Source organism: Oratosquilla oratoria, chromosome 6 (genome assembly GCF_046742065.1).
Source record: "Oratosquilla oratoria isolate Oo_2021 chromosome 6, ASM4674206v1, whole genome shotgun sequence".
Lineage (NCBI taxonomy): Eukaryota > Metazoa > Arthropoda > Malacostraca > Stomatopoda > Squillidae > Oratosquilla > Oratosquilla oratoria.
Window position 1 is genome coordinate 7,030,159 of NC_134782.1, and position 15,000 is coordinate 7,045,158.

The 15,000-nt window shown below is 45.7% G+C and overlaps 1 protein-coding gene across 3 annotated transcripts in view; it reads left to right on the top strand.

Annotated features, from left to right (window-relative positions):
* The window catches only part of LOC143026256 (putative chitinase 10), a 118,032-nt gene that overhangs the window by 75,076 nt on the left and 27,956 nt on the right, over nt 1-15,000 (top strand). The window contains exons 12-24 of one of the 3 annotated variants that reach the window (XM_076186342.1): nt 619-883; nt 1,495-1,617; nt 1,862-2,029; nt 2,673-2,819; nt 4,739-4,849; nt 5,128-5,307; nt 5,737-5,869; nt 6,200-6,341; nt 6,536-6,962; nt 7,385-8,225; nt 8,422-8,525; nt 8,976-9,338; nt 10,056-10,355. In XM_076186342.1, coding sequence (XP_076042457.1) covers nt 619-883; nt 1,495-1,617; nt 1,862-2,029; nt 2,673-2,819; nt 4,739-4,849; nt 5,128-5,307; nt 5,737-5,869; nt 6,200-6,341; nt 6,536-6,962; nt 7,385-8,225; nt 8,422-8,525; nt 8,976-9,338; nt 10,056-10,355 — 3,304 coding nt within the window. The remainder of the gene's footprint in view (nt 1-618; nt 884-1,494; nt 1,618-1,861; nt 2,030-2,672; nt 2,820-4,738; nt 4,850-5,127; nt 5,308-5,736; nt 5,870-6,199; nt 6,342-6,535; nt 6,963-7,384; nt 8,226-8,421; nt 8,526-8,975; nt 9,339-10,055; nt 10,356-15,000) is intronic. The other 2 variants (XM_076186344.1, XM_076186343.1) reach the window with 2 other exon arrangements.

Consider the following 15,000-nt stretch of genomic DNA (forward strand, 5'->3'; position numbering starts at 1 on the left):
TGCGTGAGAGGTGGAGGGTAGATGTATGCATGTATGGAGTGGGTGGAAGAGGGATGAGGTGGTAGTGGAGTTTTAAGGTAAGGAGCTTTATTCAAAGAGTCGAAATAGGTTGGTTCTGAATGAAGCTCCGTGCTCTAGCCATAAAGTTTCATTGTCATCTTTTCTCCATAGTATGTTGATCTTTATGTGCACACACACAAACACACACACTCACACACACACACACACACACACACACACACACACACACACACACACACACACACACACACACACACAAACCCGCAAACACACACACACACACACGCATACACACACACACACACACACACATACATACATACATACATACATACATACATACACATACACACGAGTGTGTGTGTTGACTAGTTCTGAAGACGAATGCAAGGAGATGATCCTCTCTGACGCCCGTCTTGCAAGACCCCCATTTTCGTCCTTGGTCCCTGGATGAGTGGAAGTAGACTTGTAGGCAGACTTGTAATTGGATGTATAAATAGCCAAGATTCGTAGTCCAGGGATCATCGGCAACGGTTCTCTCGCACACTGAATATAACCGACTTACTTACCCCCGCCCCCGTCCCTTCGCCCGGACAGATGGATCTGTTGAAGTCAAAGGGCATGGGCGGTGCCATGATCTGGGCCATCGATCTGGACGACAACGTGGGCGTGTGTGGCTCTAAGTGGCCCCTCCTCAGCGCCATGCGACGCAGTCTCTTGAGTTCCTCCGTCCCCATTCAGTCTGGAGGACCGCCACCAGATGTCAGCGTCGGGAAACCAGAAGTCCCTCCCACACCGGCACCGAGTCCCACACCGACACCGACTCCCAGACCCGGTGGAGACCGGAAGAAACCGGAGCCAAGTAGGACAATTTTCTAAAAAAGAAATAATAATATATATATATGTACATATCTTAATTTTTCTGATGGTGCATTATTATCCAGCCATTCACGGTTTGCGAGTGCCTGCGAATGGTGTTTTATGTAATTTGCAGTTATGCGTGAGTGTTTCGTGTGTACAAACGGGTGCGGGTCACTCTTAATCTGGTGCGAACGTCTTCCGTTTTCTGTCTCTCTGCCTTTCTGTGATTTTTGGTTTGGTGCCTGACGATGTTGAGGTGGAGCACGTTTCGTGTCACCTGCCTTCCCCTTCGCCGAGTCCTTTGCGGAGCGCCGAACTCTGCCGGCGGCTCGGCGGGATCTCGGAAACCTAACCTCTGGTTTCCGTCTCCTCCTCTTTCTCCTTTTCCCCCAGCTGTTGTAAATAGCCCTTCCCTCTTTTTGTGTGAACGTTATCGTCACGCGTGAAAACTACCAACACCATAGTCCAGGGTACACATACTTACCCCCTCCACGCATGTACGTACGCTCCCTTGAGCAAACACAAAGTCTCGAGAACTTGGCGAATACACAGATAGCATGGTCTGCAAGAGACCTCTTCACCAGTAACATGACCCACCCACCCTCTCCCCAGCTTCTCCTCCTACCTCACCCTTAACTGAGCAGGAGACCACCACCACCGAGCCAATGAGCACCACCACCGAACTCATGGCCACCTCCACTCAGGCAGGATTAGCACCGGAGCACAATTGTAGCGGTAAGTGACCCCTCCCTTCATCTTAGTGCATAGGTTTTTTGTCAGGGACGGGGGTTCTTGACTGTACTATCCTGTGGATAGTGACAGAGGCCGTCATGCAATATATCAAAAAGTTAGGCAGTGCCCATTTTATACACTTGACTAAAGTATCAACCATTATCCCTGCTTCACTTCATGTAGCTTAAGAAACCAAACCACGTCCAAATGTCGTTGTACTAAAGTACTCAACTACTTATCGTCTCAGGTCCGGGCTACTTCCGTGACCCGATGGATTGTGCTGTGTACTACATATGTACTCATGAGCTCGTAGCTTACAAGTTCATCTGTGCTGGTGAATTGGTCTTCGACACCAACAGACGAATCTGCAACTGGAAGAAGCACGTCACGTGCGGCGAAGGATATTCGCCTTTGAGTAAGTCTTGCAAAAAGTTCAATTTACAGTCTCATCAGGGTCCGTATAGAACGCCTTCAGATTACTTTTGAATGAATGAATGTACTTGTACACAAAAACGTGCGTGTAGGTGCACATACACACAAATAAACACACACACAAATACACACACTTATATATTTAAGCATACATGCATACACAAACACACACTGCCCGTACATGTATATATATATATATATATATATATATATATATATATATATATATATATATATATATATGTGTGTGTGTGTGTGTGGGTGTGTGTGTGTGTGGGTGTGGGTGTGGGTGTGTATTTGTGTGTGTGTGTGTGTGTGTGTGTGTGTGTGTGTGTGTGTGTGTGTGTCTGTGTGTCTGTGTGTGTGTGTGCGCGCATGTTTTCATTTAGTGTCACGCGAGGCAAAACTTATTATGTACTTCAATATCCTTGATATGTAGATTTTTATTGCCTCTGCAATTTAGTCCTTCCTTCCAGTTACTTTGTGATCCCACTTCCTCTAACCTTCCTTCCTTCCTTCCTTCCTTCCTTCCATCACTAAATGAGTTGTAAAGAGCTTTTTGGTCCTCCTGCACGTTTCCTCTCCTTCGCTCCTTCACCTTCTGCGTGACTGGGAAACGACAACAGCCCAGAGGAACGAGGGGGACCGCGTCGTGTGTCAAGTTGATGGTCTCTACAGCGATGCGCTCGATTGCCGGATGTACCACTGGTGCAAGGGCGGCCGCTCGACGGCCTTCTCGTGTCAGAACGGCCTCTACTTCAACGTCAAGTCAGGTAATCCATCCGGCTGGAAAGGGCTTAGGCTTCAGCAAGTTCGGGAGAGATACAGCTTTGCGCAGCTATACACGCTTACCGCGAAGGCGATTCGTCACACTCGCCCAGCCCACGGATCAGAACCCCCACAGCTTCAGTGCCCGCGAGGAAGTTGCGCCGCTTTGTAGGGAGCTCAGGGGTAAACTGATCAGCTTAGCCTATCACGCCATACGCTGTAGCCGGTGTACAGGAACTATGTACAGAAAAAACAAAAACATCACCATGAACCGTAAACAGGATCTATGTACAGGGAAACCATATCATGCATTTAAACCATGGTAAACACACGCTGTATATAGAGGTAAGCAAGGAGACTGGAAAGGAAGTCACCACAGCAAGTCATACGGTAAAGGGGAAGGAGCTTACGGACACATATCGGAGGATGAGGAACAGAAACAGCAACACACACGTGACAACGTGACACAAGGAAGATCTCCCATCACTGCGTCTGTAGACGCTCTCCTGGTTCCTCCCTAACTTCTGCTCTCAGAATTCAATCCGAATAGATTTACTTATTCACATAAAGGAGAACAATCTACGAGCAAATCAACTATCAAATCTAAGTTCTAAATATATATATATATGTATATATATATATATATATATATATATATATATATATATATATATATATATATATATATAAATGAGATACCTAAAAGAAAGCTCTTTGCTTCAAAAGTTTCTCTTTCCTAGTAGTCACTCCTGCATTCTTGAAGACCAATCACTAGTGTTTCTCACTGCATACACACAATCTAGAGAGGTTGAAAAGAGCCAAGACCTTAAGGGAGAGAATGGAGACGTTCATGGAAAGGGAGGAACCCGCACAAGTAACTCCTCCCTCCCTCCTGAAGACGTGCTTCCTTTGCCTACGGAATGATAATGATAAGCTTCGCCATGCTTTGCCTGCACCAATATCGGATCTGTTCTTGCATTGCAGCAACGACCACTCTGGCCTATGCCCATGTTATTCCCTGTTCAGTTAGCGAACTTGTGTAGCCATAGAGATGACAGTGTTTTTTTGTGTTTAATTGTTTAGTTGGCTCGACATGTATGCTATACTCCCCATCCACCCCTCTCTATCTATCTATTTATCTATCTATCTATCTCTTAGATTTCTCTTTTCTGTTTCCTTGCCTGATGTGCCTTGCACAAGGCTCAGTGTCATGAACTACTTTCTGTCAAATACCCCTCCCTCTTGATTCAGAAGCACTGGAAAAGACATTCCATTTCTGACCTAACCTGTGCATGAACCATTCTGTGTACATTTATTGCTTGTACTTCACCCCCAACTACATTAGTAAAAAAAATAGCTTGTAGTGCCTCTTTGGGTCGTACTCAACTTTTGCCAACCCTGTCGAACGCTTTCTACTAAATTCAGAATTTTACCTGATTTTCTGCAGATGTTGATCTGGCTCATTGGCTTATCTATAAAACCTACAGGTAATTTACTTAAGCATGGCTAATGAAGGTAGATAAATTCTACCTTCTGGTGGTAGAAAACGTTCCCCAGTACTGGCAAAATTTTTAGGAGTACGGCTTTAAACCCCTCCATTACGGTGACGAAGCCCAAAGGGGTTTTTTCCCGGCCGAGGACACGAGGACGATTTCCTTCAGCCGATGGGGCGACCTCTAGAGCAGAGGGAGGTTCTCACCGGCCGAGACCCCAACTGAAAGAACACGAACTCTGACCCGAAGACGTCGATCGACCGAGGTCCTCCTTCGACCCGGAGATCGTGAATTCGTTCCCCTCGGCTGCAGGAGGATACCCTCGTGCCTTTAGCCGGAGTAGAACCTAAGACCTGCGTCGTTTGCCGTGCTGAAGGAGTCGAGACGGCCTTCGTAATAGCCCATGGGTCCTAACGAGGAACCTCTTCCAGGTATTTGCACGTCCCCTGACGAGGCGTTCTGTCTGCGCGGCGTGAGCCAGCTGGTGCAGACTGTTCCCTACAAATCTGACAGCACGGACGTGATCACCCTCAAATCCGCAGGTGAGTCTAAATCCTCATGGAGATGGGTGTCCAGTGTGTGCATGTGCAAAGAGGGACATGATGTCTTTTCATCCTGGAAAAGTGCAAGAAGAGGTTTGTGTGTAGGTGGTAGATGTGCTCCAAAGGACTGACAGAATTTTTTTTTTTTTTTTTTTCTATGTGAACCCTTTTTGGTTGGGATGATTAATGAAAAAATTTCCATGAACACGCAATAGTATAACACCTCACCAACAAACAACTTCCTCTTAGTCCTGATACCCAATCTCTGACCTGTCTAGGCGGCTACAAGGTAATCTGTCACTTCACCAACTGGGCCACCTACCGCCCTGAGGGTGGAAACTACGTGCCAGAGCACGTGGACCCAAGCCTCTGCACCCACATCCTCTACGATTACTTCATCCTTGACTCCACCGAGCTCCTCACACGCTCCCACGACACGTTCCTCGACTTCGACCAAGGTGAGTGAGGAGCTACGAAGAACATTCGAACTCAGACTTCGAATACGTATACACTATATATATATATACATATATACATACATATATATATACATATATATATATGTATATATATATATTATATATATACATATCTACATATATATACATATATATGTATATATATATATTATATATATATATACATACATACATATATATATATATATATATATTTATTTATTTAGAGGCTGAGGTCTCATTCAAGAATAGAAAATTGTATCCAAAGAGTTGTCAAAAAATTTATTAATTTTTCTAGAAACTTAAGCCTACGAAAATTTAGAAACATTAAGACGAGTCAAGAACATCATTAAGTGATGTAAACATTGAAAAAAATAAGAATAACAGGAACTGGACACTAACCCAGTCCTCCTGGAATTCGCCTTTCAGAATTCGTCAGAAGAGTTTTAACCCTGAGGTCGCGACAGCCGAACTTGAAGGTGCTTTTGTCCCTCGGCGGTTGGACCGACTCCAGCAGCGACAAGTACGCCAGACTTGTTACCGACCCGAAGGCTCGAGCAAAGTAGGTTCCTTTTACTCGATATGATTCATATATGCATGCTTGTGTGCTCTCAAACACTCACACACACACACAGACATTTGTATATATGTATATATATATATATATATATATATATATATATATATAATGTATATATATATATATATATATATATATATATATATATGTATGTATGTATGTATATATCCTACCCCACCAACTTACAACTTTACAGCTCACTTGACAGTCCCACGAGATCACTTGTTCGTATATTTGGTACCTATTATTATTTTTTTCTGAGATATTTGAGTCCAATTTTTAAGAGCAACCTCTCTTGCGTCGTCCTTTCAGGTTCGTAGATCACATTACCAAACTCTTGAATGCGTATAAATTCGATGGCCTCAACTTGGATTGGCAGTACCCAGTGTGCTGGCAAGTGGACTGTTCGAGAGGAACTCGGGCGGAGAAAGCTGGATTTGCTGCTCTTATTAAGGTGAGTTCTGAAGATTTTCTTTTTCCTAGGACTTCATTAATGTTCATCAGATGTGTGCACATGGTCGGGAAAGCCTTCCGGTTACCGAGACGACAGATAGCAATCAATGCACTGAAGATATTGAAAGTAGTTTGTAAGCCTTCCACTCTATGGATACCGACGACCTGACCCACTTCATTACCTGTCTTCTTCAGGAGCTGAGCCAGTCCTTCGTCAGCCACAACCCTCCTTTCCTCCTGTCGGCGTCTGTCTCGGCCGGCCGCGGCCTCATCGAGCGGTCGTACGACGTCCCGGTACTGAACCGCTACTTGGACTTCATCAACGTCATGACCTACGACTTCCATGGCTTCTGGGAAAAGCAAACCGGGCATGTGGCGCCGCTCTTCTTCCGGCAGGGAGATCGCTACGACAGCCAGAACTCTGACTTCGCCATCAGTTACTGGATTAAGAAAGGTGCTGATCCTAGCAAGCTTATCTTCGGCATTCCCTTCTACGGGCAGACCTTCCAGCTCGCAAACCCCTCAAACAACGGCCTCAACGCACCTGTCGTGGGCCCTGGGGAGGCTGGGCCAATCACCTTGCAGGCTGGAATGATGGCGTACTTCGAGATTTGCGAGAAAGGTCAGTGCTACATTTTACTTTTTTGTCTTGTAATGATTACTGGTCGTATAATGTTATAAGCTAATTCCTATCGGGTATGACATTTGAGTTTGTAAGCAAACCCCCCTGAATAGGGTCTTCAAGTCATCTTTAGGTCAAAATTTTTATTTTGGAAATCAAAGGACTTGTACCACTGTTTTTAACATCGTGTGCATTGAAGTGTTGAACATTAGGTCCTGCGTGTATCAAAACCAAAAGTTCAGCAAGAGGATTTCTCGAGGACTCTTTTTGAGAAAAGAGGTCTCCTGTGTGCAGATCCAATTGCCTCTTCCAGTTTCATTCATTGCTTTGTCAAACTCTCACATTATTCTGTCCCTTTACCCACTGCTATTCCCTCAACCAAGCCGATCCACTAAATAGATGTCATATCTTTTCCTATGCAGTTCGATCGTCAGGCTGGACCAAAGCCGTCGACTCCCTGGGGAAGGTGGGCCCCTTTGCCTACAAAGGAAACCAGTGGATCAGCTTCGACGATCCCGCGTCTGTCACTAAAAAGGCGGAGTACATCAAGACCAAAGGGCTAGGAGGCGCTATGGTCTGGTCTATGGACTTGGACGACTTTATGAACAAGTGCTGCCTCGAACCCATGCCTCTCCTGAGGGCCATCAATCGTGTTCTCCGGACTGTTGCCGCAGCTCCTCCTCGACCAGGTGGTGGTAACTGTGCCAGACCACCTCCGCCCGTCACGCCGGCCCCGATCGAAATGACCACAGGATACAACCCGGGCAAGGTGACCAAACCGACGAGCTCGCCACTGTACCCATGGGAAACCTCAACCACAACCCGAAGGCCGTGGCCGACCACTGGAAAGCGCCCGTCCACATCTCGGTCCACGACCACATCTCGGCCCACGACGACAACCCCAAGAACAACGCGTGCTACCACCAGAAGAACAACTTCTCCCTGGTGGGTTCCTCGCCCGACAACTACAACCCCGAGGACGACCACTTGGTGGTGGAAACCGCCGACCAGAACAACAACAACGACTTCTACAACTCTGACCACCACAACAAGACCCACCACCACTACACCAATGCCCACGACCACAAGGCGCACGACCACACGCCGAACAACCCCAGTGCCCAGACCGCCCAGACCGACCAGACCGACAGTGGGTACCACCGCAGCCCCTCCTCCGTCACCTGGAGGTGGCAAGAGGCCCGGCCAGCCTTGCAGAGCAGGCGAATATTTCCCGAACCCAAGCGACTGCAAGACCTTCCTTAGGTAAGAAACACTATAACGATATACCAATCTGTTTACCTCTTTTTCTGCATCCGATCTCGCAGTGAATCGAAAGCTCTCCTGCTGGCATGCCTTCTTCGTTGTAATGTGCAATAATCCAATATAAAGTGGAGAGGTGGCTGTACTACAACAGCTGCTCGATCTTCCGGATGCCATCACCACAGACCTTTTCTTGCAGGTGCTCTCGTAATAAGCTTGTCGTGGTCAAGTGTACGCCAGGACTTCACTGGAATGACAAAACAAAAATCTGTGACTGGCCAGTCAATGCCAAATGTGTCGCCGGTAAGTATACTCGTTAATTCAACTAATTTATTCTGCATGATTTTTTTCACAAGTCTGCTCTCGCACAAAATGCTTTTATAATGAAATTGTACCAAAAGCTACCTGCTTCACCTCTTTCTTCGCTAATTATGTTCGTTCTGCATCATGGAGAAATTTGCAAATATAGTTATAGCTTTCAACAGGAAAAGAAAATTTAGATGATATATATGAAGACGTATTTGGTCCAGAACGAGGTCAAGCAGGAAGATTTGGCTCCCTTTCTATTCATCGTCTCATTTTATGTGTAACTTCTTCCTTACCTGACAACGCCATTGTCAACCTCCTGTTGCAACTGCGGACCGCTGTCTTTACAACGTGCGCACCACCACGGCAACCCTCTGAATGACACTGATCATCACTGCAACCCACCCTCGTGCTCTCTTGATCTCGATCTTCATGGAACACAACCAGGCGCCACTCAAGCACCGCCGCCTTTGCCTACTCCAGCCACTCCATCATTCGTAACAACACAAAGACCCACCACTCAGAGATCCACTAGGCCCCAGAACTGGTGGTGGACGACTACCACTACCAGTACTAGTAAAGTGACACAACCACCTTGGTGGAGTACTGAGCCTACACGACCACCTTCGAAACCAGAACCCGTCTCCGAGAGATGCGAGGAAGGAGCTTCGAAGGAGGTCTTCGGTGTTTGCGAGAAGTTCCAGCGATGCTATGGGGGAAAATGGACCCAAGCGTCTTGTCCAAACGGGCTCCATTGGAACAAAATGCTCAAGATCTGTGACTGGCCAAATCTAGCCAAGTGTAGCACCAGTAAGTTTCTTTTATCTAATTTTCTTATTTCTCCCCATTCCAAACTTAGAGAATAATAGGAGTATCTTTCGAAAGAATTAGTAGAATATGTAGAAATATTCATAGTATTTTAGGTACGCATTTAGCAAGAAATTAGTAGTGCTGTGTAGTCAGGGCGACAGATCAACAGCAGCAGCAGCTAAAACGTATGACAACTCCTGGTCGGTTCACGTGACATTTAATTTATCATGCACTAAATCATCTTTCACATCAAGACTTGCATGTTAGCTAACACTTGATAACTCTTATTAGTAGATCATAGATTAGGCTTTAGTGGGACATCGCGTTGTGACAGAAGTGTTATTGTCTCCCTAATTATGGGTGTCATGACTTTGTACTGCGGTAGTGTGGTATGAAAGTATAAAGACAATCCCTACAGAGTTTCGGAAGTGTACCAGGACAAACCATACAGACAGGTAGGCCCGGAAGCTCGTTCTACATCCAGCAAGGTCTAGCGCTAAGTTGCCCCAGAGGATTTGGGGCTCATGGCTGACCGCGGACGAAGAACAGGCATCGAAATCCGGTAGGATTAAATTCAAAATTTATTGGCCCAAAGAAAAAAAAAAAGCGAAGCGCGTAATTGGAAACTCCATTAGGCCTCGGAGGGGATAGAAGACACAGACAAAGGACAGATTTGTCATGTTCTTGCTGGTATTTGATGGCAGCTTGGCCCAACAGAATCGATCTTCACCACCCGTGACCCGGAGGGCGAAATCATCATACCGAAGCCCACGTCCCCAGATCCGGAGGAGGAGGCGGAGGTGGAGGAACTAGATAGTGATGAACCGGATACGAGATGCCGTGAGGGCCAGATTTTACAGGGTCCTCAGTGTACGACCTACATTGTGTGTTCTGCCGGGAAGCTGACGGTCCAGCAATGCTCCGGGGGACTCGTCTGGAACCACGAGGCCAAACATTGTGACTGGATCTATAACGTGCCCAGATGCGCTTCAGTGGTCAGGACACCCTTTTCAGCAGGTACTCTTCAAGGAAACCTGGCCATTCCTGCAACCAGCCAACACACCCACCATGCATCCATCCACGCCTTTGCCAAACCATAATCACTCGTGGACCCCAACTGCAGCAACAGCAGGAGCTACCATTAACGTACAGGGCTTCATCCCGAGGTTTGGTGCTTTGGAGGAGTCTAGGACACACACGCGGAGGCCCTCACAGATACCCTGCATGGCTTCCCAACACCAAAAGCTGTGCACTACACCTGCTGACAGACAGACAAGCCAAACCTGACTCCACTGAAACAAAACCAATGATTAGATTGACTCATTCTACAAATTCTGTCAGTGTAGCAGTTGTCATCGTCCATGCTAGGGATGTACCTTGCATGGCTTCCCAACACTGTGAACAAAAACAGCTGTGAACTACACCTATTGACAGACAGACGAGCCAAACCTGACCCCACTGAAACAAAACCAATGATCAGATTGACTTGTTGCAAAAATTTTCTCAGAATAGCAGTTGTCATCGTACATACTTGGGGCATTTTTTCGAACTCGTTAAACAATTGACACTGCAGGTTTAACGAGAAGATAAAGCCTCTCATCACACGCACCATTTGACATGAACATGAGAGCTCATCACCAGCTACAGGAGAGCACTAGACAGCCTTGAGTACAATCATCCCAGCCACAAGCGCGAGTTCAAAAAATGCCCACACACGTCAATTGTATCTCATTCAACTTTCTGTTAAAACTTTTTTTTTTCTTTGAAATCACTTTAACGAATGATGAATCTAACTGGCCATGTAAGTTGTGCCTGGTATATCCTAAACGTCAGACTCACATGAACCGTCTAACCATACACCCACGAAATTCCAACAGAAAATATAGCTGACCGACTAACCTGGGCCTGCATGGGTTGTGGGGAAGGGGCCGCATGTCATGTTAGGGTGTAATCCACTACGTTGCAATGCTTCCACCGCTTCTACATTCGACCATGCACGACACTTAACATTAACTTGACTAACAATACTGTAAGTGACACAAAAACCAAAGGATTAAGTTTGATATACCAGGTCAACCTGCAAGAGAAAGCCGTCAATACCCAACCATGAATACTTGCCACTTCTTAACATCAGTTACTTTGTTTATAATGAATTTAAATGGCAAAGCGTGGCCAACAGAGCACCTTGCTGTCCATTTTGAGGTCGGATACTGAACAAATATATCTAAATCAGTCTAAGTAAACAGAAAATTTAGACAAGTAATTACAAACAGATAAACACATAAATAGGTAAGTAACCAAATGAACGAGTTAACTTGTTGATAAACATTTCAAAATATTGTTCATGTTTTTATCCAACTTAATTTTGATAGTTTGAATCCTTATACATGAGACAACTTGTACGAGAAGATTTGTCCATTCATTAACTCTGCCATTAGTGGATTTGTGTCCACCTATTTATTTCATCAAACTCACAACTTGAAAAATTGAGGCTATTATTTGTTACATTGGATAGTATTCTTTGCCTATATCATGTCCCTCCCCCCCCCTTTTTTTATCACTATGTCCTTTCCGTCATTGACATTGATAAGAATCGGGGACCATATAGATCATATTCCAAATGTGAACGGTCAAATGACCTGTATTTTGGGTTGCTGATAGTTGAAATATTGAAGTCAAAATATTGTGCTTTCAGTAAAAAAAAAAAAAAAAATCTGAGTGGTAGTGGTCCTATGAGGCGCGTATCAGAGAGAACCATCTCCTTGCTGCCCATCTCCAGAATACCTCTGTCTGGAGGTGCAGCTCCAAAGGGCTGACACTCGGTCTCCGGACCGAACCCGAGATCTCTGTCAACTTCATCTGTATTTCCTCCACCTTCTCACGTAAGGAGAGCTGACATCCGGCAGCTGCTTCGTACCTCCTATTACTATCAGCCGGTGACACAGAAACAGACCCCCTCTCACACAACACAGACAACACTCCAACATTTCTCTCCAGAGAGAATCACAGGAAAACCCGGGTACCGCTATTACCCACTGCTGGTTTCCAGGCATTGAAACTGGAGGCAACATTCACTATACTCGTATGTACAATATATGTATATATGTATTTGCATATATATATATATATATATGTATATGTGTACATGTATATTTGTATACATGTATGTGATAGTATGCATGTACTTATATGTATATATGTACCAACACGAAGTGATTTGTCACCGGGCACCAAATATAGACGCAGTCTTACACAGAACCACAACTACCCTAGACAACTCAGAATACTTTTAATTGAATGACCTGTGAGCTGACCCAGTGGCCAGGGTCTAATTCCTTTTACTGTGGGTCTCTAGTAAATGAATTTCGGAGTTACAAGTTGATTGGTTATACATATGTATAAGCATATTACCTTTTGGTATTATATCACCAAGTAATATCTGTTGCACGGTCAACATCCAGATGGAACAGAAATAGAGTACCCAAAGGAAACATGAGTTCCCCAAGTCATTAGCCATCTGAACCCATTGTAGGTCACTAACCCACATGTTTACCATGGATGGTATCCCTGTAGGGCCAGGACACGGGAGTCCTGGAGATTAAGCGATATCCCGGTACTGTGGTATGTCAGGGGAATTGTTGAGGATGCCAAAAACCATCTAAATACAAATGACCTCAGATTTGTTTACCGATCACAGAAGAAACTCTTCTCCAATTCTGTGAACCAGATAACCACTGTCTGAATAGATGATGGGCACTCCGTATCAGACATGGATTGGTGCAGATTTGGCTGGGCCAAGTATTTCGAACAGTTGTACTTGGCTGGACACCCCATGCCACCAGTGGCTAGCTTCCCCTGGCTGGTTTTTGGATGAAGACTGCCGATCCACCGAGAGATGAAATCCTGCCCTCTTTGACTGAAATTAGAGAGACAAGTTGAAAGCTGAAGAGGCGGCTGGCATCTGCAACATCAGCGCGGAGTTGCTAAAAGCCGAAGTTGAGGATCCGTGGTTTCATGTAATGTTGTCTGGCGTCTTGCAGTTCGATACTATTTCTTCTGGCGTGAAGAAGGGGTTGGTTGCCCCCTTTTGGAAAGATAAAAGGGACCTATGGGGCTGGAATAATTACTGCAGTATTACTGCACATTGCTCAGTGTGCCGGGCAAGGTTTGCGCCCATCTGTTGCTGGTGCAGGTTTGCTCCTATCTACTAAAGATCGAGTGTGTTTGAGTAAAGCCACATGGCCCGTTTGGTGTGTGTGTGTGTGTGTGTGTGTGTGTGTGTGTGTGTGTGTGTGTGTGTGTGTGTGTGTGTGTATTCACCATGGTCTTCACCATGGTCTTTGGATCACGTGTTGGACTCGTGATCGACAGCTATTTCCCTCCCGGAAGAGAGCTCAGAGCTCGTATGACCGATCTATGGATAAAGCTGTGACCTTACACGCACACACACACCCAACTCCCCGCCCACGAGAGTTGGAGTAACGACTCGAAGCGCAGCGATACTGAAATTTTTTTCAGCCCTGGGCAGCCCTGGGCAGCCCGGACCGCCGTAGTGGCAGTCGGAGACTCTACCAACTGCGCCACCGAGTCGTGTTTGTGTGTGTGTGTGTGTGTGTGTGTGTGTGTGTGTGTGTGTGTGTGTGTGTGTGTGTGTGTGTGTGTGTGTGTGTGTGTGTGTGTGTGTGTGTGTGTGTGTGTGTGTGTGTGTGTGTGTGTGTGTGTGTGTGTGTGTGTGTGTGTGCAAGACTTATGTAGTCATTATCCCATGACGAGTTTCTCCAGCGTTATTCTTCAAAATAAAAAAAGAACTCCATGATCCCAAGAGGAAGACTTCACCAACCACATACTGGATCCTTTCATGCGACAGCCCCGGATTCGATGAAATAGGAAACGGATATGTTTGGCTGTTGTGAATCGCGTTTGAGCTGGAATTTGGTTACCGTGCAAGACCCACCTTCTGAAGCGCCAGTCGTGTCTAAGCTGTTCCTAGTATTATTCACACACACACACACACACTTACACACACACACACACACTTACACACACACACACACACTTACACACACACACACACACACACACACACACACATGCATATGTATGTATGTATGGATATTTATCAGTGGAAGAATCCATTTATACTAAAAATTATCTCCATCAAATTTCGTTATATAAAGGTAGAGGAAGGCCATGGGGGCGGGGGGACATGGAACTCTGGAAGAGGCTTTATTAGGAGAGTAACACACCACTCGACCGGTTTCGACTTTTGTCTTCCCCAAGAGTTGGTACTGTGATCTATTGGTGGATTGATTGGACCTTAAATCCACTAGTCGTCGACTTTGCCTTGTAACAATGCCTGGGTAGGAACCAGAAACTGGGTACTGACACAAACCCAAGCCAACAACCAGTGGATCTAAGAACCAGGAGAACCAACAGCAGATCATAACACTGGCTCCTGAGACCAAAGTCGAGAATCGTTCGAGTGGTGGTGTCACTTAATCGTAGCCACCTTGTTAAGGACCTTCTAGTGTTTCCCTCCCTCCCTTCGTCTTCCCGTAAAACCGTTATGTTATTACTAAATCTAGATTTATGTTACAATCTCCATGACCGTCGCGCAGAGGATTTGAACCACTGCCTATAGACCCAAGAGAGTCTCTTGGGT